The sequence below is a fragment of the Pithys albifrons genome, chromosome 3 (assembly GCF_047495875.1).
Source record: "Pithys albifrons albifrons isolate INPA30051 chromosome 3, PitAlb_v1, whole genome shotgun sequence".
Lineage (NCBI taxonomy): Eukaryota > Metazoa > Chordata > Aves > Passeriformes > Thamnophilidae > Pithys > Pithys albifrons.
The window spans coordinates 9702104-9725340 of NC_092460.1; the positions used below are offsets into that span (position 1 = coordinate 9702104).

Below are 23237 nucleotides of genomic sequence, written 5' to 3' on the forward strand. Positions count from 1 at the left end.
TTAAAAGCCTCCTTCACTCTGCTTCTGGGAGGCAAATTTGAAAGGAAACACCCACTGGAGCTGCCATGGAGATTACAACACACTTTGCAGTACATGTCTGTCAGTACCTCCAGTTCTGTTCTGCTAAACACAGCACTGTCCCCTCCCCTGGAGCTTGTTGGCAATACAGCTGGTTTGTACAGAGGGAACAGGTTTTAACTGAACTTTGCTGCTGTGGACTGACATTTGCCAGAAAGAACAGCCTCAGCCACTCCAGACTTCCCCCTGTGGCAGCACAAAGGCTTGTCTAAGCCACTTCACTGCTTTGTCACAGTAAGTGCTAGTTCTGCTGGTTTCACCTTGGCAATACACAGAGGAAAATGAAAAGTTTTAAGTTAAATGCAGCTCTATCAAGGTTAAGTTTGTGCACTGTCTTTCAAGCATTTTTTGTTGCAAATTTACTGGATTAAGGGATGTCACATAAAAAGACAAAGCCAAAGCCAAGCATTTCTGGCCTTTATAGTGAAGTTGCACAAGATGAACAGCTCTAACTGTCTGGCACCATGACTTTCACCATCCCTTCCATAACAGTCTTCCCACTTTCTCTGACCTGACATGATACTGAAATGTGTGCAACAGAACCCTTCAGCCGTTTCACTTCTGCTGCAGCTGTGACTTCTTCACCAATATACAAAGGAGCTGGAAACCGGATCTCCTGGGAAAGAAATATGCACCCTTGACCAGGCATTTTAGTACCCAGAACTGCAGAAATAAGTCCATTGATCAGAACTCCATGTACAACAGTTCTCCCAAACCTCGACTTCTTTGCAAACTCCTCATTTAAATGCAAAGGATTTGTGTCACCTGTTAAGTAAGAAAAAGTAACAACATCATTCTGTGTAAAAGCTTTGGTAAGTTCAGCTTTGTCTCCAACTTTTACGTGTAAACTTTGAAGTACTGGATGTCCAAGCAGGGAGTTGATAAATGTCATCTTTGTCAAGGCTCTTTGGGGGAAAATCCCTCCAGAAATTCCATGCCTGAAGTGCTGCAACATCTCCATCAGTTTCTGCTTCGTGCAGCCAAACCAGCAACCACTTTCAGTCCAAGACTAGTTCTCTACTGTTGCCAGATAATGCAAGAAGAAACGGAGATGTCTGGTTTGGGTAAAGAAAAAACAAGAACAAACTAAAGTATTAAAAAAAAATCATCATCAAACGCACTCAAAGTTGAAAATACCTAAATTTTCCTTTTATAGGAAAGATTAGAAACCCAGAGCTATGCCCAAGCAGATTTTTGTCTAGCCATACTTCAGAGACAAAGAACTCTCAGAACTCATTTGATTAAGCATCATCCTTTAGAAAACTATAAGCTCTGGAAGTGCACATTGGTAAGGTCAGTCAACTGTGACCATTGGAAAGGGAAGAAATGGGGCCCTGGAAACAAAAGACAGGACCAAGATGTGAGCCATGAACAAAGCCTGGCAGAAATTATTTTCTTGCAGATGTATTAATGACATCAGGACTTGTCACTGGACTGCAACCATAAAGTAATGAGACAGCCACTACCAGATTCATTATAAGATGTGAACTCCTCAAACACAGGCCCACACACCTGCCTGAAAAGCATTTCACTCTTAAACCAAGGCAGTTTTGCATCTAGGCCACCTCTCTGTGAAGGGGCAGCATGGTCAGACAGCCAAGCTTAGAGCCAGAACTGGCATCTGGGGGAAGCCACCCAGCCCTGCAAGGCTTTACCTGCAGCACCCGGAAGGCACATCTCCTGTTCTGGTAGGAGCCCAGCAAGGTCAGAGCACTCCACAGCTTGACAAGCCCACTAAGTAAAAAGAAAACAAAACATATTAATAAAATTTTATCAGTTTTCCTGCAACATAAACATCTGAAATAAAAATAATGTTACACTAAGAGTAATGAAACCTTAACTGAGTTTAACAACAGGTGATTTCACCAATGAGTTTTAGTAGCAACCCTGTGTCCTGAAGGGTTATTGCAGTGGCTGCAGTCTCTTGTCTTTGACATAGATTTGTACTGTAACCTTTTCAAGGTCACTTTACCTGTTCTTGTTGTCTCTGTGCATTTAAGCTCCTCCTTCCCCTAAATCACCTGCAGTTGTCCTCACCATTTACAGTAAACATTCTTATTCCAGAAAGAGATTTAAAGCCACATACTTCAATAGTGCTTAGTTCCTGTCTTAAAACCATTTACACCATTATAGTTTAAAGCAGGAATAACATGTTGATGCATGAAGTTACCAAGCCTCAGTAATTACTTTCTGCATGCTGGTTGCAAATATCTGCAAGTTAGACTTAATTCTTCAAAGATGACTCTTAGATTAGGAGTTCTGGTCTTCTTACAAAATGTACTTTCATGGCAGTATCAGGAGGTTGTACTGACTGCACCTTACCTGCTAATAACTCTTAATATGGCAGACAGAGTTTTTTCCTCATATGTCAAGACATCAACAGGCAAAGCTGCTCCGACCTACGAAAAAATGTTATTTAATAAGTACCATCCTGTGCTCTTATAGTGGTTTATAAGCAAGTGATTTCATCCCCATCATGTTATAATTACAGTCACGTCTCACAGGAGAGTTTCAGCTACACCACAACCACATTTTAAATAGCAACCTTCCTCTCAGAGTTCTTTAGATAGAAGGCACTTATTTCCACATTACAGCCAGAGAAACATGAACCCAGAGGTGATGTGACCTGCTTAAAGTCACACAGCAATACAGCAAACAGCAAGAACAGTACTGTGGGCTTTCCCATCCACAAACGTGTTCCATTACCACAGTTCTCATTTTAAAGCCTCCCTGCAGCAAAAGCAGCAATTCCACAAATTCTGAAAACCAGATATCAAAGAACTCTTTGAGTTGAAGGAGACCTCAAAGATCATCTCATTCCAACTCCCTGCCATGTGCAGGGTCACTTTGCACTAGGCCCGGTTGCTCCAAGCCCCATCCAACCTGGCCTTGAACACCTCCAGGATGATTGGAGCCCCTTGACCACGGACACTAAAAAATGTACAGCAGAGCATCATCAGGACCATCATCAACAGCGTGGGGTGGTGAGCGGGCAGCGGGTCACGGCAGCGACGAACCCAAGACACTTATCTCGTCTGCCCCTGCTCGGACACTGCTCTGCTGTTCCAGAGGACACAGGGCAGCAAACCAGCCGCTCCCCCAGGGCTCTCCTGGCCCGGGAGAGACCCCGATCCCGATCCCGGTCCCACCTCTCCGTGCAGCTCCCTCAGCGCCGACACCACCAGCTGTTTGAACTGCGCCGCGTTCGGCCGCGGCCCCGCGTCGGGCAGGTCCCTGCGGGCACAGAGACAGCGGGGTTGGGGGGCTGTGGGGCACAGGGGGGGCTCTGGGGCGGGCAGGGAGTCCCGGGGGGCGGGCAGGGGCTCTGTGGGGCTAACAGGGGAGGTCCATGGGGTGGGCAGAGGGGTCCCGGGGAACGGGCAGGGAGGGCTGTGGAAGCGGGCAGGGGAGGGTCCACGCGGCGGGCAGAGGGCCCGGGGGGCGGGGAGGGGTCTGTGGGGAGGACAGAGGGGCCGGGGGGGGGGAGCAGAGGGGTCCGTGGGGTGGGCAGGGGGGCCTGTGGGAGGACAGGGGGGGTCCGTGGGGCGGGGAGGGGGGGTCTGTGGGGAGGACAGGGGGGTCCATGGGGCGGGCAGGGTGGTCTATGCGGGACGGGGGGCGTCCATGGGGCGGGCAGGGTGGTCTATGGAGAGGACAGGGGGGGTCCATGGGGCGGGCAGGGGGTCCCGGGGGGGTCCCGGCCCGGGGTGGTCGCTCACAGGCGCACGCGCAGATAGTGGTGCCGGGCCGCGCTCCGCAGCACGCGCCGCTCGAACGCGGCCGCCATGCCCGGCCCCGCCCCTTTCCTACGGCGGCCGCGCGCGGTCAATGTCGCCACGCAACCGCTCGGCCTGTGTCGCCATGGCAACCGCTCTGTCGGTGTCGCCATGGCAACCGCGCGGCGCCGCCGCCCCGGGCCCGGCCCGTTCGGCTGAGCAGAGTTTGAGGTCTGACATGAATCCCTCGGGAAGCTGCGGGAACAGACGCTGTTTCCAGGCGCACTCGGAGGTTTTAAGTTCAGTAAGGCCAATACTGAGCATTGCGCCACGAACATGCCGGTGGGGAGCACAGATGCACCTCTGCTTCCCCTTTAAAGAGATGTGTTGGTCGCGCTGCGGTTCCCGATGGAGCGTGTTCCCGGTGGGGGCCATACGTGGTTCCGTGGCAGGGCACTGTGCTATGCCGGCCTCTGTTCTGCAGTACACAGCAGAAACAGATTGGAGAAGTGCACAGCAGGAGGGTGGCAGCACAACACCTCATCAAGGAGGTAAAATAACACAATTTTAGTGCCTTCTACCTGATCTAACATCAGTGAAATACATCCTTGGGAGAGAAACAGCAGTAAGGATGGAAGCATTTCTGCTCTGCTGAAATGATGAAACGTAAGTCCCAGCAAAAGAATTTCACAGAATTTTCCTTCTTTTACCAATTTCTGGGTGAACCTTTTGGTATAGACCCCAGCAGGGTATCACTGGAATGGCCTAATGCACATCTGATGTGGTTGTCGTGGCCCAGCTCAAAGGACACCATTTGCCTTCACCATCACACTGCTCAGTCTGTGCAAAGGTCCTGCATTATTCCAGCAGGATTCTCATCCTCAGCACCACAATCCAATTGAACTGTCCCAGACTGACTTAAAAAACATACATACAGAAAAAATACTTCAGCAAAAGCAAGTATTATTTCGCATGTACCTAAGTAATTTTCAGATTGTTAGTTAGGTTAAATAAAAGGCAGCTGTAAAATTCAGTAGCTGTAAGTGCAGGCCAACAAGAGACCTTCAGGAATATTGTGTTTCTCGTGGGAACCAAGAACCAGTTACTCCAATGCTCAATAAATCAGTTCTACAATAATTTGGCAGAATTATCAGAGCAGCCAGTTTTACTTGGATCAACAACACCTACAGACACTGGTATTAATTTTAAGCTATTAGTAAAATTTTATCACCAAACAACAAAATTTGGAGGTCAGGTGCTGTATAAATCTGTTTTGGTTATTGCAGTAGGGGGAGTGCTGCTCTCCATGAGGCTCTGGCAAGAGGAGCTACAGGAACTCAGGCACCCCAATTGCCCCCAGGGAGCTGCTGTGAGGCTGTGTCAGCTGCAGCGAGTCAATAACGAGCACACACAGGACTGTACAGGAAGGCTGGACACAACAGGTCAGTTTTTTATTTACCAAAAGTGAAGCTGAACCCCAGAGTGGTTTAATTTGTTAAAACCATATGTTTTTATATGGCAGATATTTTTTCTTTCATGTTCAACACTACAGTGCAAGAACCAAACTTCACAGCTGTTCATCCTTTGAGAAGCAAGTACTAAAAGTCATATGAGTTAAAATAAGGGTCCCTCAATGAATTAATTAAAAAAACATTTAACTCAGAAGAACAGACCCAATTTTAAGAACTGTTGTCTTAAACTCTCCCAAGTGAAAGACCTTTAAAAGCACTTGGAGCCTTGAGGTAGCAACTTTATGCAGAATTCAATTCCCCTCCCGCCTCACAGAGGAAAATTAGTAGCACGTTATTAGCTCCAGCCAGCTAAGCTGAGTGTCTCCTGTGAGGTTAGTGACTTTCTCTTGCCTCTTGAAATAGCAGTGTAGTGCTGCAGGGTGCCAGGAGGAAATCCACAGGGAAGGCCTCTTGAAATAAAATATATGGTTTGAAAAAAGATCAGCGATAACCATAACAACAAAAATTAGCTGGAGTGAAAAAACCCAACATGTTTGTATTTTGGCAAGACTAGTTTACAAATACATGTCAAAAACAGGAGTCTGCTTTCAGACAACAGAAAAGAAAGAATGGAAGTGACATTCAAAGGAATTTCAGGTTCTGTTGCCCTCTGTGCAAAATTGCACTTTAAGTTTTGCACTTTTGCTTCTAAAAATAGAGCACTTTTGCCCTTTTTTTTGTTCTTTTACATTGTGAAACCTGTGCTGTGACATTTGACAGAAATACCATATGCCAGGATATTTGATCACTGAAAGCTCCTCTTACTGACTTCACCACAATCACAAGCAGGAATCACAAACAGGAGACTCCTCTAAGTCTCAAAGACATGATCCTCTGTGCCCACTTTGCTGCTGAGTTCTTTTATTAAAAACAAGACCTCTCTCTAGTGCCAGTTTCAGAGACTCCATGGCAGATTTACTGAACACTGAGTGGTTACAAAACACCTGGGCTTGTTCTCTACAACAACTGCAATGAAAACAGTCAACATAAAAAGGAACGAGCTGAGATACAGGGATGGGGCAGATGGTCACAAACAGGAGCTCCACTCACTCCCTGGACTCGGTATCACCCCTCACACCTTTGCTCACTGTGGGTGCTCTAACCAGATTCCTGCCAACAATGAATATCTTATTAAAGCTTCTCTCGTTATCTTCATGCTCCAAAACTGTACAGAACAGGTTGGTTAAATCACACCAAACTAATCAGGCATATTGCACATTATAGCTCTTAAATGGATGAGCCACCTTAGCAGCTCATTCTCTTTCAGCTCAAGGGTTATGTGCCTCTCTGCACCACAGACTGATGCTGCACAGACCCTGGGTGCAGGATGGCATTGCCCAGTGTGCCTTTGCTCCAGGGAGCTCAGAGGCAAAACTTTAAAGTCTGTTCTTGCCCACATGGGATCCCAATCTTTAGATTTTATATTCTCATGTTTTTCCTTTGACTTCTAGAAGTCATCAAATCCTCCTTTCCAGACAGAAGCATCTCAAAAATCTAACATCAGCTTTGCCTGGGCTTGGCTAAGCTTCAGAACAACTGCCCACGCTTCCCTGTGTGGAGGTTACAGTCCTGTCCTGCAGAGAACCAAAGGCTGTAGGAACCAGAATCCATCTGTAAGGCAGCCCAACCTGCCAGGCTCCTCTGGATAAAGGAGAGGATGTTCTGCCTGGGAGCAACAAAGGCCGGCTGGTGATTATTCACAGCAAGTTTCTCTTTAATTCACAAGACAGTTTAGGAAGCAGCACAGAAACTCACACTGGTTCAGGGACCAGGGTATGCCTGGTTCACAGGACAGTCACGAGCTGGCTTCAGAAAGATTCTTGTCATGGGAGCCCAAAGTGTCTTAAAGTTGTATCTGTTACCACTGCAAAAACCTGATGATGAGTGGGTTTTTCTTATCTCTTCTTGGGGTTTGTTTGGTGGTTTGGTTTGGGTTTGTTAGGGGTTTTGTTTGCTTTTTAATTCTGTAATCAAAATAATTATTTTTGTCTTTGGTGCTAAACCTTGGAAGCATGAATGAGAAGCACCTGCTGCTTCTTTGGCTGTAATTTATGACAAAGAAACAGCCCAGGAAAGCAAGGGAAATTCACTGTTCTAAAATACATGCAGTTAGAACAGCCACTAGACATCACAACCAGGACTTTAATAACATGGAAACACCGAGTTCAGCGGTGTCCATTACAAATCATTTGCATTATATAAAAATATGACTGAAATTACAGTAACTGGACAACAGCCATTCAAATTGATCAACTTTCCACCTTGTTCATATTGCAGGAAATGAGAGGAAAATCCATTTAGGGGACAAAAAGTGTCCAGAAATCAACTTAAGAGTTGCTGCTAAGCATCTCGTGCCTCAGAGAAATGTCCACTGTGATAACCAAAAGCAGGAATTCAAGATTAGCATCCTTCCATTCTTGCTCACATGGCCATGAATAAAAAGAGCAGGTTCTGTTACATTAGCATTCACAATTAAAATTTTATAACCCGATAAAACACCAGTATGTTTTGCATGAGCTGCAGAAGAATGCAAATTCAAAGGGTCACTAGATTTATTACCTCCAAAATCAATGTCTTGATATAAATATTCTGTTTGTACATCATAAAAATGTCCTTCTTATGGTCTGATTCTTATTTAGATAATACTCTGATAAAATCTCAGCCATATGCCAATTAAGGTCATTAAAGCTATAGAAACAGAATCTACCTAATAAATGCTGCAAATTTAACAGGTATTTTAGAGAAACATAATTAGCTTAGTTATCACCTAAACCAAAAAGACTCCTCAAACACACCAACTGCATAGTTAGCAAAGACATTTGCTTTACAAAGTCAAATGTTGCCAACTTTTGAAAAGTTTAGCAAATCAATGTGGTATTTGGAAGCATCCAAGTGTTTAATGAAGTTAGAATACTGTGAAATGTTAGGACTGGGGGAAGCTCCTGTAAACAAGGACAGAAGTATTCATCTAAATTACAAAACATTCACCTCCTTAGAAAGCTTTAAAACTGACACAGTCAACAACTGTGCCCTGGGAAATCTAGCAGTATAAAGGATCTCTGGAAGCAAGAGAAGGTCATATATTGTGATCTCACCACCATAAAATGTACTCAGTGTCAGGAACAAGGAGCAAATTTGGGGAGATGACAATTATGACACTTCAGGCCATTTGATCTGAACCACTGCACTTTTTTGGGCAGCATAGAGTAAAACAATTTTCTTCACTGCTCATAAAACAGTTAAAATATAGTAATGCTTCATTTTCTACATTTGGTTGCTAAGCAGACTTTTTCCCATGTCCCCAGCTTGGTTTACTTGGTTTAAAGAGCTATTTAGTACCTGCCACTTTCAGCAGGTGGACAAAAACTTCAGTGCCATCTTATTCACTGGCTCCATTGATATTTTAACTTCAAACCCAGATGCTACAATTAAAAGCAAATTTGTCATTGTGTAAAAGCATCAGATGAAGATAAACAGCCCATAAAAGGCTTGTATTTCACAGGCTGCCTCTGCAGAACAGGCAACCTCCTACTACAGAATCTGATTGGAAAATTTATGCCAACAGTAACACCCAGAAGGAAGGAGGCTTCTGTATCTTGCACACTTTGGGTTTCATATCAGGCACTTGAACTGTTGGACAGATGCCATTCTGAACCAAGTAAGTGAACATAGGGTTAGAATCATCTTTAATCTAGGTCTAATAAAGAAGTATCAGCAGCAAAGTGGAGGCAGGGAGTGAGCAATCCATCTGTGCTGAGACTTGTTTATGGTTTCTAAAATGCCCAAGAAAACAGCAGCAGTAACTGTTCCGTAGCGTCCGTTGTCCTTGTGAGTTGTGTTGCTGATAGGAGGCTTTTCTGTGTCTTGAACTAAGAAGGCATTGAGGTACCCTGTGCCTAATTCCCTGGATCCAACAGGTCCATGCTAGAGCCAAACATTGCCACCAGTTGCTCCTCATAATGTGTTATATTCCTCTTCATAATGTCCATGCAGGGTCCAAGCAACCTCTCAAATGCTTGCACATCCATGACTGTAAAGGAGAGAGGTGAAAACAAGATTGTTTGTCAAAAAGGACACCACATACCAGTCTGGTTTTTGAATTTGGAACACAGACCTCCCAACCCACTCAGGTTTGAGGCTGTTCTGAAGCCACAGAAACAGAAATCATGTATCTGATTTCCCTCTGAACTGTTATTTGAAGAAACAAGATTAATGAAATAAGAACCTGACCTCAAGGGCAAATACAGAAGCAAAATACATCCCACACTGGCATTAAACAATCACCTGAAGACTCTGTGTGGCAAACAAGCTGTCAACAAGAAGCTGATACTACTTGCCCCTTCAGATAGTACAGGCAACACATGCAGAAAATAGAACATCTGCCATAAGGAAGCAGAGGTGCTTCTCTAACTTCCACGTGGAGCCCTGCTCCAACCTCCTGCACTCCAGCCCCCCCTGCTCCAGCCCCCACTTCTGGTTTCTGACTGCCAGTTACCAAAAGGTTTCTGGGTTTTGAATGGTGCTCGCTCAGGTACAGTCCACAAGACAAGCCAAGACCAGAAAATGGTAACTAGAAACAAAGAACATCTGCTTACCTAAACATTTGACCTCCCCAACAGCATAGGCAGAGGCTGCTCTGGGTTTGTTGGTAACAAGTGCAAGCTCTCCAAAATACTGCCCTCTGTGACACCGGGCAATCTCCACTTCTTGGTTGGCTTCTTTACTCGTCATAGTCTGTCAAACAGTGCAGGTTCATTATTTGCACACAGTTCTGTCCTTATAGAAGGCTGCAGTTCATCTCACATACCTTACACATGCACAACAGCTCATTGGTTTAGGGCCTTTAACACAGCAACTCCCAAGTCATGGTCTGTGCTGGTCAAACACCTCAACACCATGATAAGAAAAGCATGTGCCAGCCCACAAGTTTTGAAACTGGCAGGTATTTACTGCTACAGCTCTGGAAACTGCTATTACCTTAACCTAACACAGGCTTTATCATGACCACATGCTGTTCCCCAAGGCTGCTTCAGAGCACAGAGATCCATTCCAATGCTAACCTCTAGTATGTCATTAGAAATAACAGACCCCATGTTTGATAAGCTACAGTTTTCTATAATCATAGAGGAAAAGTTTCTTCCTGGCCTTAAGGGTGGAGATGAGTGTTTCAGGTCAGTCTGCAGAGCAGCAGATACAAGTAAAAGCCTTTTCCATTTTAGTAAAGTGACCTCTGTCCACTTCAGAACAGATATGGGGATTTACAACCTACATCATGAGTAGTAATAATAAATATAAAATAATACATTAAAATAAGCCACGGTAGGCTTTTTCACATCTCTTCTATTAATCAATCGAAACAGAGACTGACCTAAGGCTGAATCACCCAATTTGAACTCACCTTGCTTTTAATCAAGATTTTTACTTCACCAGATTCTACAATGTAAAAACAATCTGCTTTATCACCCTGTGAAGAGAAGGGAAAATAAATTAGTTTTCTCTTGACTGTGACAGTATGTATAAATGGTATTTGCACATTCACTTTGAACTAGGCCTTGTGCAGAAATCTGCTAGAATTGACCAACATTCAGATTCTTAACATTAAAAGATGACTGGTTGGGTAATATAACCAAAGAAACCCACAGGGAAGGAACTATTAGTGCACACCATTCAGTGAGTGGGCAGAAGGAAAGGTAAACACGAAGGAGATTCATGATATACAGCAAAATCACTGAAGTGCAAATCTTCTGATCCTGATTTAAGTAGCCAGTGGTGAAACTAAACAGGGCCTGTGAGACTGACACTGTGAGAGTGACCAAGCACACCCAGAAAGGTTCTGAACTCTCCATTCTTTGGGATATTCAAAAGCCACCTGAACACGGTCCTGGGCAACAGACTCTCCGTGCCCCTTCTTGAACAGCAGGGTTTGGACAAGGTGACTTCCAGAGGTCACTTCCAACCTCAACCATTCTGCAATCCTGTGAGAGTTCCTAGAACCTTTGTCACATCTCTCAACCCCCACCATGTTGCAAACCTTCAGCAGATCCCAGTTCACATCTACTCTGGAGAGCTCTGCCAGCACTTAATTTCAAAGTTCTATCTGTGACAGAGAGACCTTTCCCTCTCTCTGTCACCCCTGTGGGCTCAGCATAGGGCTGGAAGTCAGAGCAGAGATCCAGCACGTGCCTCTGCTGTGAATCAGAAGCAAAAGGACTAAAGGCTTCAGGGAGACAGATGCCAAGTAGGTTCAAGTAACAGGATCCTACAAGTCAATTCCAAACAGAAAAAATGAAGCAGAGAAAGGAGAATGATAAAGAGAAGTCTAGAGTTCAAGTACCTGAGAAATTATACGTTCCCCATCTTGGTACACTTTCTCTCCTATAACATCCACTATCTTCATTCGCTCTGATGCCTGGAACAAAAAGGAAAATTAAAAATAATAAACACTTATAGCTCATCTCTATCAACTCTCCTGAATCTCTACGACCTCTCCTGAAATGAAGAGGCATTCACTAAACACACAGACACACAAACAATAAATATACCCCAAAAATTACATTTTCATAGTACTGCAACATTGCTCTCAAGATATCATAATCAACAGGGAAAGAAAATTGTCTTAGTGTCCCATCCCTGTGCTTTTCTTACCTCCAAAGTTAAAAAATAACTGATTTGGCTGGTGTAGATCAGTGGGGGGCAGGGGGTTTAGATCACTTCTTCTAATATTCAGTTGAAATTTTAAGAAAACACTCAGAAAAATGTCATAAACTTACTAAGAATAACCTTTGATGAGAAACACCTGCAACACAACTTCAAAATATTTTAATCGCTACATACTTGAATATGTGGGGGGCACTTGTATCCCAAAATTCATTCCTAGAGTGGTAAGGAAGGGAATATGAAAAGGACAAGGGCTGTGAACCATGAGCAGGCACTGCAGCCAGGATGCCCAGCAGGAAGGGCAGCACTGTCTGACATGGCATGGAACAGCCTGATTCTTCGTAATCAGAGAGGAAGAACAGTCAGAATTATCTTTAGTGTTTTCCACAGGCCACCTAGAAACCCACAAAACAATCCTGTTGCTTCAGAGCAGTGTAAAAACCATACCAAGAAAGGAAGAAAATCCAACTGTTAAAATTCAACAGATGATTCAGTTGTAATCAATCCATTCACTCCCCAAAGGCACCTTAATCTCGCCTATGTTCGCGAAATCCAATTCTGATCCACGCATGATTCAACTCCAATGTGTCATGCAAAAAGCCATCCAGTGCTAATGAGGTTTTTTCCATATCTTTAAATATTTGAGTCATTTTTGCTTTCAAAAAAAGAAGTCACACTGATGAAACCAATTTAAGCCAGGCACTGAGGGAGTTGTGTAATTTTTACCCCTTCCACAGCTATACCATACGTCCAAAATAATATATAGTAGAAGTTGTTATTCACACCTAATGATACTTAGCAATTTTGTAATCTTTCCCCAAAGGGCTTACGAGCTTTTACTAAAGATAAATGATGAAAAAGATTTTTTGTTACGAGAACACAAAGGAGAGCTAAATTACAGCGTAAGGCAAAGACAGACACATACTGATGTCTAAGTAGGTTGGTCGGTTCCAAAAGCCCTCTGAAGGCACAGGTTGAACCAACAGAAATGACAATTTACACGTTGCTCCTGGAGTGGTGCCCCACACACACCAGCATGACACCTGCCATTGTGTTCCCAGGTAGCTCTTTTAGCCTATTCTTAGTTTACCTCTTGCATATCAGTTGAGGACTTCAATACCACACCCTAAAAGGAAACCACAGCCCTGAGTTCCAATTTGCACTTTGATACCTGTTCTCTGACAAATGTATAGAGGGTTTTTGTTTTGTGGGGGGTTTTTTGTGGAAAGATTTTTTTAAAAATATCAGACAGATAAAAATAAGCAAATTTCTTACTGTGAATAAAGGCCCTGAACAAAAAGCAAGGTAGAACTTCAACAATGAAGATTAAGCTGTATAGTAAACATAACACCAAAGCAGCCCTTAATATTTTGTTCTAAGCAAAAATAACACAGGTTTCTGACCTAGCAGAAACAATGACTGTGGAGCTACTGCTCATGCAAAAATTTGATGTAGATGTCTCTGAGAAGCTTTACCTCCAGGGATTTAAGAAGGGGCACAGACTCAATAAATAATTCATAGGTCTTCCTCTTCTTTGCATTGTTTTTCAGTATAATTCTTCTGAATGTCACTCGATCCTGCAAGAAACAGCACAGAAAAATACATTATTTCTCTTCACTAGAATGTGCCCTGTTTAAAGAACTGACAAATATGAACTAGTATTTACAGCAGACCCTGGGTTTGAGAAATCAGCTGTTAAAGTGATACCATATCCACCACCACAGTGGCTGCAACAGCTCCTGTGAGAGCACTTCTGGCAGTAACAAACTGAAAAACAGGGAGCTGTAGGACCTGCTTCTTCTGAGATAAGCATCTAGGAATTCAATTTCTAGTCTACCTTGTACTTGTTTTCAGGGTTGAGTTTAGAGGTTTTCTTTGCCTGTTTGTGAATATCCTTCATGCTTCCACAACAAAGTCTTGCTTTTCCTGCTGAAGGCAGTGGAAACTGGAATTTCCAAGATTTAAGGCAACTACAGGACTAAGTCTGAATTGGATTCTTCTCTACTTGAGCCACAGATTTCAAAAACAAGTCAGAGATCTGAACTGGTCTCAAACAGATCAGGAACAGAACATGGAACAGCAGCAGGCCTGTTCACTTCTCCATCCTCTCGGATCCGAGAGCCAGATGTCACGAAAGGACCAATTCCTAGAAACGACTTCCTAACTGCGGGCTGTGCGCGTGTTCCGCAAGGAAAAACTGTTGGGGGTGTTTTGGAGCCCAAATTTGGGGCAAATCCCCGCTCCAGCCACTGGGCGGCGCTGCGGGCCCGGCGCGAACACCGGGAAGGGCCGGGCAAGCACCGGCACAACCGACGGGACGGGCACGGGAGCGCCGGGACAGAGCGGCACGTCCGGGATAACGGGAGGGGAACCCACCCACCCACCCACCCGGTGTGTCTGCTGCCGCCCGCCCCCCTCGGGCAGAGCCAGAGTGTGCCTTACACAGGCTGTGAGCGTGACAATCAAAGCCAAAAACCAGGAGGGAAAGAGCGGAAATTTGGTTAGGAAAATGGCACCAAAGGAAAAACAAACAAACAAAAAGCCACAATTAGCACACACATCTGCTGCCCTGAGAGCCATTCCTCTGGAGCTCATTTCCCAAACCCGTCAGCTGGTATCTCAGCAGCAACATGGTGAGGTGAAGAGGTATTTTCAAGTCAACATTTTTTAGGGATGAAGGCTGCAAATACTTGTAACTTGAAACAAGGACTGATAGAGGTGATAGTAGTGGAACATAAAAGCTGAAGGATGTGAAAGATGAAAGGCAGGATGGTATGACTGCTATCCAAAGGAGAACAAGAGATAGTAAAGCATAAGGGATTTTTTTTTTTAAAGAAATTCTTCACTGGTAGAACTGTCTTCAAGTGTTTGTGTTTGGGGAGGCAGAAAGGTGCAGAAACGGTCAGGGGAATTGCAAAAGCATTAAAAATACATCAGAATTCATCTGCTTGAGAACATCAGTGAGGAAGGAGAAGCAGCAGTATTTGAACAAAAAAGGCAAAGCTGTGAAAGCAGCATGTGTGATCATGAGGTTTCCCCAAGACAAATCCAATAGCAAAGGCTAAGGACATTTCCCTGCTCCAGAAGAGACCCACTGTGATAACTGCTTTGTGCCTGAGCCTTCCCAGCTTCTGTTGGCCAAAGCCTGCAATGCAGCAGGAGTAATCCACGTTTCCTAAGTGGCAGATAACCCATGCGCTTTAGCAATGACTTCTGCAGACTAATAAAAATATGTTTAAATTACATCAGGCACAAAACAGGACAATAAAACATGGCAACAACCAGAATAACTGGAAGAAATAACCGAAGTTTGACAGGAAAATGCAGCCTTAGTTAACAAAATATTCACAGGACAGATGATTACCAAGAGTTCCCCATTCAACTACACCTGGCTAATTACGTGAACAGTCACAGAAAAAGAAACCCAAAATTAACCCAATTTGTGCACTTCTTATCACGGGAAAACTGAAACAAAGAATCATCTTCTTATTTTCTTCCTTTTATGAATGAGCTCAGTTTGTAGCTGGCTGCTTTGTTCTGCCTTCTTCCAGAAATTAGATTCTGACATTATTCCCCAGCTGATTTACCAAACCCTTTTCTTTCACCTCACAAAGAAAAAGAAAGTCAGATCTCTCAGCAAGCGCTGAGATTGCATAAGCACCGCCATGTGTAGCAGCTTATCAGTCCCACAATCAAGGTCACAACACAGGGCCGGCCCCCAGCGATAGTTGCCGAGGAGCTCGGGCACACAGACAGCACACACCACTTGTGGCTTCAAAGGCTCCGTTGATCGCACAATCCGCTTATTATGTGAACCCTCACAGATGAGTAAGAGAGCACTGTGAAAATAACCCCATCCAAACAGTACAGAGAAGAGAACTAAAAAAGGAAACTAATGTCTACAGATTCACATTCAGGGCTAGAGACAAAGCAACGCCATCATTTAGCTTGGTATCTCATAGGTCATGCTGACCTGAGAGCCTCTTACAAGGTAACAGAGAGGGACCAGAAACATCACGATGGTTTATTGTTAAGGAAAACAAAGCTTTGGATGGTTTCCTGACCTCTTCAAATTACTAACATCCCCAAGAAGATATTTAACACCTTCCCATTCCCCTTAAAGCAGACAAAATGGTAGGAAGGTAAGTTGAAAATCAAGAACATCATTTAGATGCTGTTTCCCCCCTTGAACAAAAACCCCATGCTTTAATGGCTTCCCTGTCCTCTGCAGGATGAAAACAAAACTAGGTTTCCATCCCCCAACAAAAGCTACAATTACAGCAAATGCAAAACCATAAAGGGACAGATAGTACTAGTGATGTAGTTTTTACAGACAAGTTGTTCTAGAAAGGCAGCCATAAAGATTTGCACAATGGGTCTCTCATGCCTGGAGATGAGATAACAGATTGTGATAAAATAGCTGTGAGCAGAGGAGCCATATCAAGAGAAGCTCTGGACACAGTGAGTTACTGTTTAAAATATTATTCATATGAGAGTAACTTCCTTTCCTTACCAGTCCCCAAAGGGCTCCTTCTGTTGTGGCAACGATGGTGGCAGCTCTAGGAGTGTTGTACATCAATGCCAGTTCCCCAAAGCTGCCATGATTATCGTAGCGGCCCACGCAGCGCGACTGGTTGTCTTTTGCTACAACAATATCATACAGTCCCCTGGAAAACAATGGAATAGATACTTTTTATTAGACAACATTCCAGTATAAATCTTAAAACCAGCTTTTTGCTGTTATACAAATAGTCTTTTATTGCTGTGTGAGATGGAACATGCTTTATTGAGCTTTCCAACTCCCTGATTCTCAGCTGCTTCCACCTACACTATTTTCACAACAATTCTCTCTTAATGAAGCTTTTCACTCCTGCTAGGTATGGGCAGGATCGACTTGGTTTCCCCTGCACAGTATTTTGACACTGCTTTTCTGGTCAGGGTGAGAGGCACTTTCATCATCTTTAACAGTGTCAATTCACAGCATGTGTGTTACCCAGTGAGGCCTCGGATCCATTTCTACCTGTGTTCTCAGTGACAGCATTCCTGCAGGACCTTTGGGAAACACTCAATCCAACTGCTCATCTGCTACTATGGGTTTGTCTCACCTCCAGCTTAAGTGTATGTCTATATCATAACCCCAAGATGCTCTAAACCTGCTGACATCTATCCAGGATCTCTGAACAGATCAAATGTCCAAGCACCAGAATTCGCCTCGCACTCTGTTCACGCCCAGCTGTAACTTGTTTAAATCGGAAAGGCCTCCTCACCCATGAAGGACACTTCCTACTTTAAAACAAAGTTAAGGGAACAGGATCCCAGCATTTACAAAGAATCAAAAGACTATCCTGGTGAAGGTGCAGGTTCCAGTCAGCAAGTCAAAGCTGAAGACACAAATCTGGATCAAACTGCACTGCACCAATTGCCTATGAAGAAACAGGCTGTGCACAGAAAAGTAGCCATTGAAAAGTCAAGTGTCTGTAACACCCTCAGGACTGTCATTCTTGGGGCTTTAAACAATAATTTAAAATATATCTTGAGTAGGTTTTATTAATTCTTAGCTATGGCACCAGAGATCATTCAGGTACCGGCCACTGGCCTAAGAGACTTCACAAAACAGATGCTTTGGAGAAAAGCAGCTGGGGAACATCTTCCTGGCTTTAAGGAACTCAATACACACATAATTTGCCTGAGGAGTTTGGATCTTTGTCCGAAGTAATGGTATTATTTCCCAGAACATCAATAGGCACATAAGAAAAAAAGAAAAGAAATCACCAAAACTGGTACTGGCTGGGAAGGAAAGGCACATGAGACTGCACAACATTCTTACGAGCCACTTTTTATACTCCACTGTTTACTCACACCCAGAAGACAGAGCCTACAAACAGTAAAGTAGAAAAGGATTAATCTTGATTAAGTGTTACTAATTCTTGTAAGGTCTAATATCCATGTTATGATTTTCTGAGAAGCACCAGAGGCAACAATGTCTCAGGCTGGTTTTTTGATCTGGAAAAGCCATCTGTGAACAACTTAAGCAACAGCAACAAATTCTTCCCATCCCTCAGCCTGAAAATCTTTACTAGTGCCATTTATTTCCAAATAACTATAGGCATGTAACCTTCAGTCAAGCACTCAGCTGTCTGTGGCCCAAGGACTAAACTGGTGAGGCAACACTGGGTGACCTTGGCTCAGCTTTATTGGGAAAACTGTTGCTGAGTGTAAGACAGTTTGTGAGCTAAAGCTCTGCAAGATAAGAAGAATAAAAACAGACCGAAGTGTAATTGTTGAGATGGTAATCGTTACAAGCCCAAGGACTCAAAAGCAAAGTACTGACATGAAAAAATATAAAACCTCAAGTTAAAAAAAGGCAGAAAAGCAGAAGAGGGCAACTCAGCAGGATTGTGGATCAGTCTGTTCCACGAAGTGGTCAATGCTGCCCCTCCTGACTGACAACTGCTCAATCAGCAGAGACCCATCAGGTGCCTCCTCAGCAGCAAAGAGCATCCCAATGTTCAGCAATGGAACATCCCTCTGAGCTCTTCCTTTTGTGCAGGGGGCACTAAATAGTTGCTACACCCTCAGGTTGCATCTGCCCTGCCTGCTGTCCCTCTGCACATGGTAAAAGACACTCAGACACAAGTGATCTGGTGAGGAAGTGCTACAAGCAGAACACTCCGAGGGAAAGAAAAAAAAGGCCCATGCCAGAACATACAGTCACTGTTCATTCAGACAGGAAGAAACTAATCCTCAGGAATACTTAAGCATTAAATTACTTAAATTAGAGTAACAAGACATACCTATTGATGCCTTGAAAGAACCAGAGTCCTTTGACCTTGCACTTGCAAACAAGTGGAAATATTGTGGCTTTCCGTAAGGACCAGTATCCTCCTATTCTTTTGCATGACAAATTAGAGGGTGGAAAGTGGAGGACTGGAAAGGAAGAGAGGACTGAAAATTCCTAACTGTAGAAGCTTTTCTAATAACTAAATAGTCAACAAGAGTTGCAGCTGAGTTAGTGTTCACAGCCAAGGCTGCTCTGTCGTGTCCCTAGACAACACCAAGTTTAATCTCCTTCACTGTACAGCCTTTCTGTCTCACAGTTTTGTCAATATATTTATGTTACTGGTGTATTTAACTTGAGAGTAAAACAAAACAAGACACTTAAAAGCCTGAAAACTTCCAATATACCTTCTTTTGATAAAAAAAACCTGTTTTGAAACAGAGACACAGAAGCATTTACCTGAATATCTGAGATAAGGTTCCACTGCACTTCTTTGTTGTAGTTTAAAACTCATAGCAGAGAGAGAGCTTTAAGTAACCAGCAGGGTAAGACCCTTACACAGAAACAAATTAAAGCAGGCTGATGGTATCTAATATTTCTGAGAGGGTCCCAAACTGAGTGTAAGTTTCCTCAAGATTAGGAGCCCCTGCTCTGCATGGAATCTCATCTTTACAGAGCTGGTGGCTCTGACTCCCATAAATTCTGACCTGCAGTAACTTAACTCTTCTCTTATCCAGGACAGCCTGATCTCCCCACTGAATGAGGCAAGAGAAGGAACTTGCCCTTTCCAGCCAAAGACACGAGACTGGACTGAGGCAGAGCAGGTGAGGGAGATAACTGAGTGCAGCAGTGGAACACTGGTTAAGGCTGGTGGGATGGTGTGGTACAGGACAGGGGAGTGGGCCTGTAGTCAGAGTATGTTTGAGGCAGCTTTATGTTCAGTAATTTTACTAAACAGAGAGGGGAATGTCCTTAAAATGAACAAAGATGATTTAAAACTAACAGTTTCTAACCTAGAAATTGTTTTGCACATTCCTTAAACACAGCATAAATGACAATTCAAAAGGCAGCACATTCCTTTCAAGAACTGCTCTGAAAATATTTCATACAATATTAATGGTGCCATTATTTCAGTGATAAGTAAGATAACAGCACATCAAAAAAGCAGTTTGCTAAGATCAAGTTCCAACAGACATTTAGAAATCACTCAGTAATATTCTGTTTAATAGTATGGTTTGCAGCAGGAAGTCAATCCATGTCCTTAATTATTCTTTAACTAAGAAGATGAAAAGTAACACTAACCAGAATTTCTTCCAAAAGGGTAAAAAATACTGAAAACGTGCATGCACACACATACCTATTATATGCCTGTTGCACACATATGTGATCCCCCGAATTATAATGTGAATTTTCTTGATGCAAGAAATTGCAAAATGGCACCTTAAACTCTACAAATACCGTGACCAACCCAGGCAAAGCAACCCCAAGTCTCTCTAAAGTCAGTGATCAAAACGAACTGGACAAAGTCCAGGTTGTTCAGTAGTTGCCACTACTATGGATTTTTATTTCCTGTATTCTCCTTCCTGAAAATAATCTTCTATACCTTCCCTTACCACATGGTAACTTCTGCTGCTTTTATCCCTCCTTTCTTCAGAAAAAAACATATCCTGTTCTAGAGACAGTGTGTAATATGGCTGGGTTTAAGCTGCACATATGCTGATGGGCACAGAAACCAAACTGAACAAATCACAGCCAAGATCATGCTGTGGCTCTGCCCTCAGAGAAAGTGGTATTTGAGTTGGTCTGAAATGTCCACCTCAGTCACATCTGACTGTCCCACTGGCCCAAAAATCAATGGAAGCCTTCAGGGGAAACTGGAAAGATCAAATGAAGAGGCAATGACTGCAAAAAGTAAGTTCCTTCAAAACCTGTCCTGCAGTAAATATTTCCTGCTGTTTCTAAGAAGCTGAAAAGAAACATCCTCCACATTTCCCAGGCACAGCTGCTTACCGCTCAACGACATAGAAGTTATCTCCATCATCACCTTGGTCTATCACATGTTCCTGAGGTTTCACCTTCCTCTCAAACATGGCATCAAGGACCTGAGACAGCTGCTCCTAGAAAACAAACAGGAGGGAGGGAAAAAAACAAACCTATCAGAAAATACACCTTAGCATTACTGCTGGACAAGGGCAAGTTTATTTCACTTGATCTGGATGGTGAAGCACAACCTGCACTGCCAACAGTTTTACTGTATGCAAATACCAGTAATACTGATATTACATGTTGATTTCTAGTAGCACCTCACTCATTTACAGCTTATTAATGTAAATTCAATAATGCAGACAAACACAGACACTCCATTTTTTCATGCTATTTCAGTGCCAAAGCACATTTGTATGTCTGGTATAATCTGACACAGCTTCCCTGCAAGGGACACACACCAATCTATGTCAGCAGCACGTGTGTTTCATTATATGTATGTTTAGAAACTGCACCATAGTCTATTAGCAAATTATTTGTGCTGTCTCATCTAAGAGGCCCAGTCACAACCAGGACTGTCCTGAACAGGATTCTATACACTTATTGCCCAAGGTAGTCTGTGTCTTAGAGAACTGCAGTTCCAGCCTCAGATGGGAGGGGACAGGTACAGAAGGGGAGCACACACAGAAAATGAGATAATGCTGGTCTGCACAGCAGGCTCCAGCTGCATTTCCCTGAAGAGCCACAAGCAAATTCTTTTTTTGTGGGCAGCACAGCCAGGGAAGCTGTGAAAGCCAGGTGAGATGATGCCATAGAAATGCCTTGCCTCAATGCTGACCTGCTTTACCAACTTTGCTATTCCCAAGCCCATTAACAATATACTTTTGCTGCATTTGACCAGATGTTCAGAGTTGATGATGTAGATCACAGCTGAGTTTCTAAAAATACACTGCATGAACACGAAGCCAGTCTTTATGCTGCTAGGTACACTTGAAATATTTACTGTGCTCCTGAAGTTGGGAATTATCACTGCAGCATCTGCAGGCACCACTGTATTGAAAATATTCCCTGTCTGTTCAATAGAATCCTATTTTCTTGTCTTTAAAAACTGTGTCAGGGCTGTTAGATCATGGTGTTAACTGTACATAGAAACAATCAACTTCAGTTAAGATTTCCTTAAGATGCTGTTACCTGATCTAGGTTTTTGAAGAGCAGGATGTCTTTACAGGCTTCCTGCAGTCGGCATCGCTGCTCATCAGTTTTTGGATGAACTACCTTTAAACCAAAGTAAAACAGAACTGTCATGACAACAAAGAAATATGATTACAGACTGAACATTCACTTCAGATTGAAAAAGCAAAACACAATTTAAGTGTCAAAGTACACAGTCCTTTCTTGTTGTTTGCATAAACAGTATTTATATATAAACACACAATGCTAGAAAGAACAAGAGACGTAAGAAAAATATTATGCTGACAATTAACATGTGCAAAATAACAGTCAAGACAGACAGGAAAGAAGAGGGTGCCTTTTCCATCCCTTGCCTTCTAACACAGCCACGGTCAAGGTTTGAGCACTTGAAACAGGAAAAATGAACTGTTTTCTTTCTAAACTCTGGCTATATTAGTCCCAGTATACTCACTGTTGGCATATAGGCAGTTTGTAAGATAAGACTCAGCCCATCTAACTATTGAAGAAGTGTGGGTTTTTCCAACAAAATTACTTAAATAAAAGCTTTGCTGTTTGAGATATTCTGTTACTTCTTTCCAGTTATAAAGATCTCATCAGGTTAAAGGAACCAACAATAAAAATGTTTATGTGTGTGTTTGTTAGGGGCTAATTATGAAAATACATACAAAAATAATGATTACCTGACATTCACCACATTACCATTTATTTCTGGAATAACAAGGATTCCAATACCCAGTTATATTAGTAGGCATTTCTAAAAAGTCACTCTCCAAAGTCAAGCAGATCTCAGATCGTTACTTTAAAAGAAAACTGAATATTCAATCAGGAGTCAAGAAAATTAAGGCTTTTAATGTATCCAAGTTTACAAATATTTGGATGACCAGACACACTATTAGCCTTTCTTTTTATATTATAAAAATGATTTCTGAAGTATCTTTTTCTTTAAGAGAGATTAAATCAGACTTAGATTTTCATTGCAGAAGTGTAAATATCCTTGTGATGGAATCTGGAAAGGAACAACAGAAGTCCAAAGAGAAAACACTGATCCTCACCAGCCAGGCTACAGGATTTGCTTACATAAAACCATCTCTAAGGAAATACAATTGCAGCATCTGGATTCACAATTCCTAGAAATTCCCAACTTTCAAAAACAAGAGAACAACAGGTGGCCACAGACTCAAAAATATTTCAGCCAAGTATTTCTCCTACCCAGGCAGAACAGCTTTGACAAGAAAGGCAGTAAAAAGCATGTGAGGAATTTTAAGCACCCATGAAGAAACAGCTGTGGTAAAGCTCAACTAATTCTTCTCAACACCATCGATG

At 43.0% G+C, this 23237-nt stretch overlaps 3 protein-coding genes across 3 annotated transcripts in view; all 3 read right to left on the reverse strand.

Moving 5' to 3' along the window:
- Positions 1-473: 473 nt before the first annotated feature.
- On the reverse strand, positions 474-1077 carry HTD2 (hydroxyacyl-thioester dehydratase type 2). Its single transcript, XM_071549695.1, has one exon. It carries the CDS (start codon positions 1037-1039, stop codon positions 527-529), a length of 513 nt encoding a protein of 170 aa, XP_071405796.1. The 5' UTR covers positions 1040-1077; the 3' UTR covers positions 474-526.
- RPP14 (ribonuclease P/MRP subunit p14) lies at positions 990-3879 on the reverse strand. Its single transcript, XM_071549696.1, has 5 exons — positions 3798-3879; positions 3228-3312; positions 2401-2477; positions 1734-1812; positions 990-1133 (listed from the first exon to the last, which is right to left on the reverse strand). Exons 1-5 carry the CDS (start codon positions 3863-3865, stop codon positions 1077-1079), a joined length of 366 nt encoding a protein of 121 aa, XP_071405797.1. The 5' UTR covers positions 3866-3879; the 3' UTR covers positions 990-1076.
- Positions 3880-5211: 1332 nt separating this feature from the next.
- The window catches only part of PRKAR2A (protein kinase cAMP-dependent type II regulatory subunit alpha), a 60969-nt gene continuing 42943 nt past the window's right edge, over positions 5212-23237 (reverse strand). The window contains exons 4-11 of the mRNA XM_071550362.1: positions 21915-21998; positions 20751-20857; positions 16476-16629; positions 13438-13539; positions 11640-11714; positions 10704-10769; positions 9901-10039; positions 5212-9335 (exon numbers count right to left, since the gene is read on the reverse strand). Coding sequence (XP_071406463.1) covers positions 9202-9335; positions 9901-10039; positions 10704-10769; positions 11640-11714; positions 13438-13539; positions 16476-16629; positions 20751-20857; positions 21915-21998 — 861 coding nt within the window. The 3' untranslated portion in view covers positions 5212-9201. The remainder of the gene's footprint in view (positions 9336-9900; positions 10040-10703; positions 10770-11639; positions 11715-13437; positions 13540-16475; positions 16630-20750; positions 20858-21914; positions 21999-23237) is intronic.

Bases quoted from the DNA above. Each gene is read 5' to 3' on its own strand.
- HTD2 (XM_071549695.1), bottom strand. From the start codon at position 1,039: ATGGAGATGTTGCAGCACTTCAGGCATGGAATTTCTGGAGGGATTTTC.
- RPP14 (XM_071549696.1), bottom strand. From the start codon at position 3,865: ATGGCGGCCGCGTTCGAGCGGCGCGTGCTGCGGAGCGCGGCCCGGCAC. The intron at 2,478-3,227 runs GTGGGACCGGGA...ATTTTTTCGTAG, and splicing joins TGAGGGAGCTGCACGGAGAG to GTCGGAGCAGCTTTGCCTGT. The intron at 1,134-1,733 runs GTAAAGCCTTGC...TACCCAAACCAG, and splicing joins GTGCCTTCCGGGTGCTGCAG to ACATCTCCGTTTCTTCTTGC.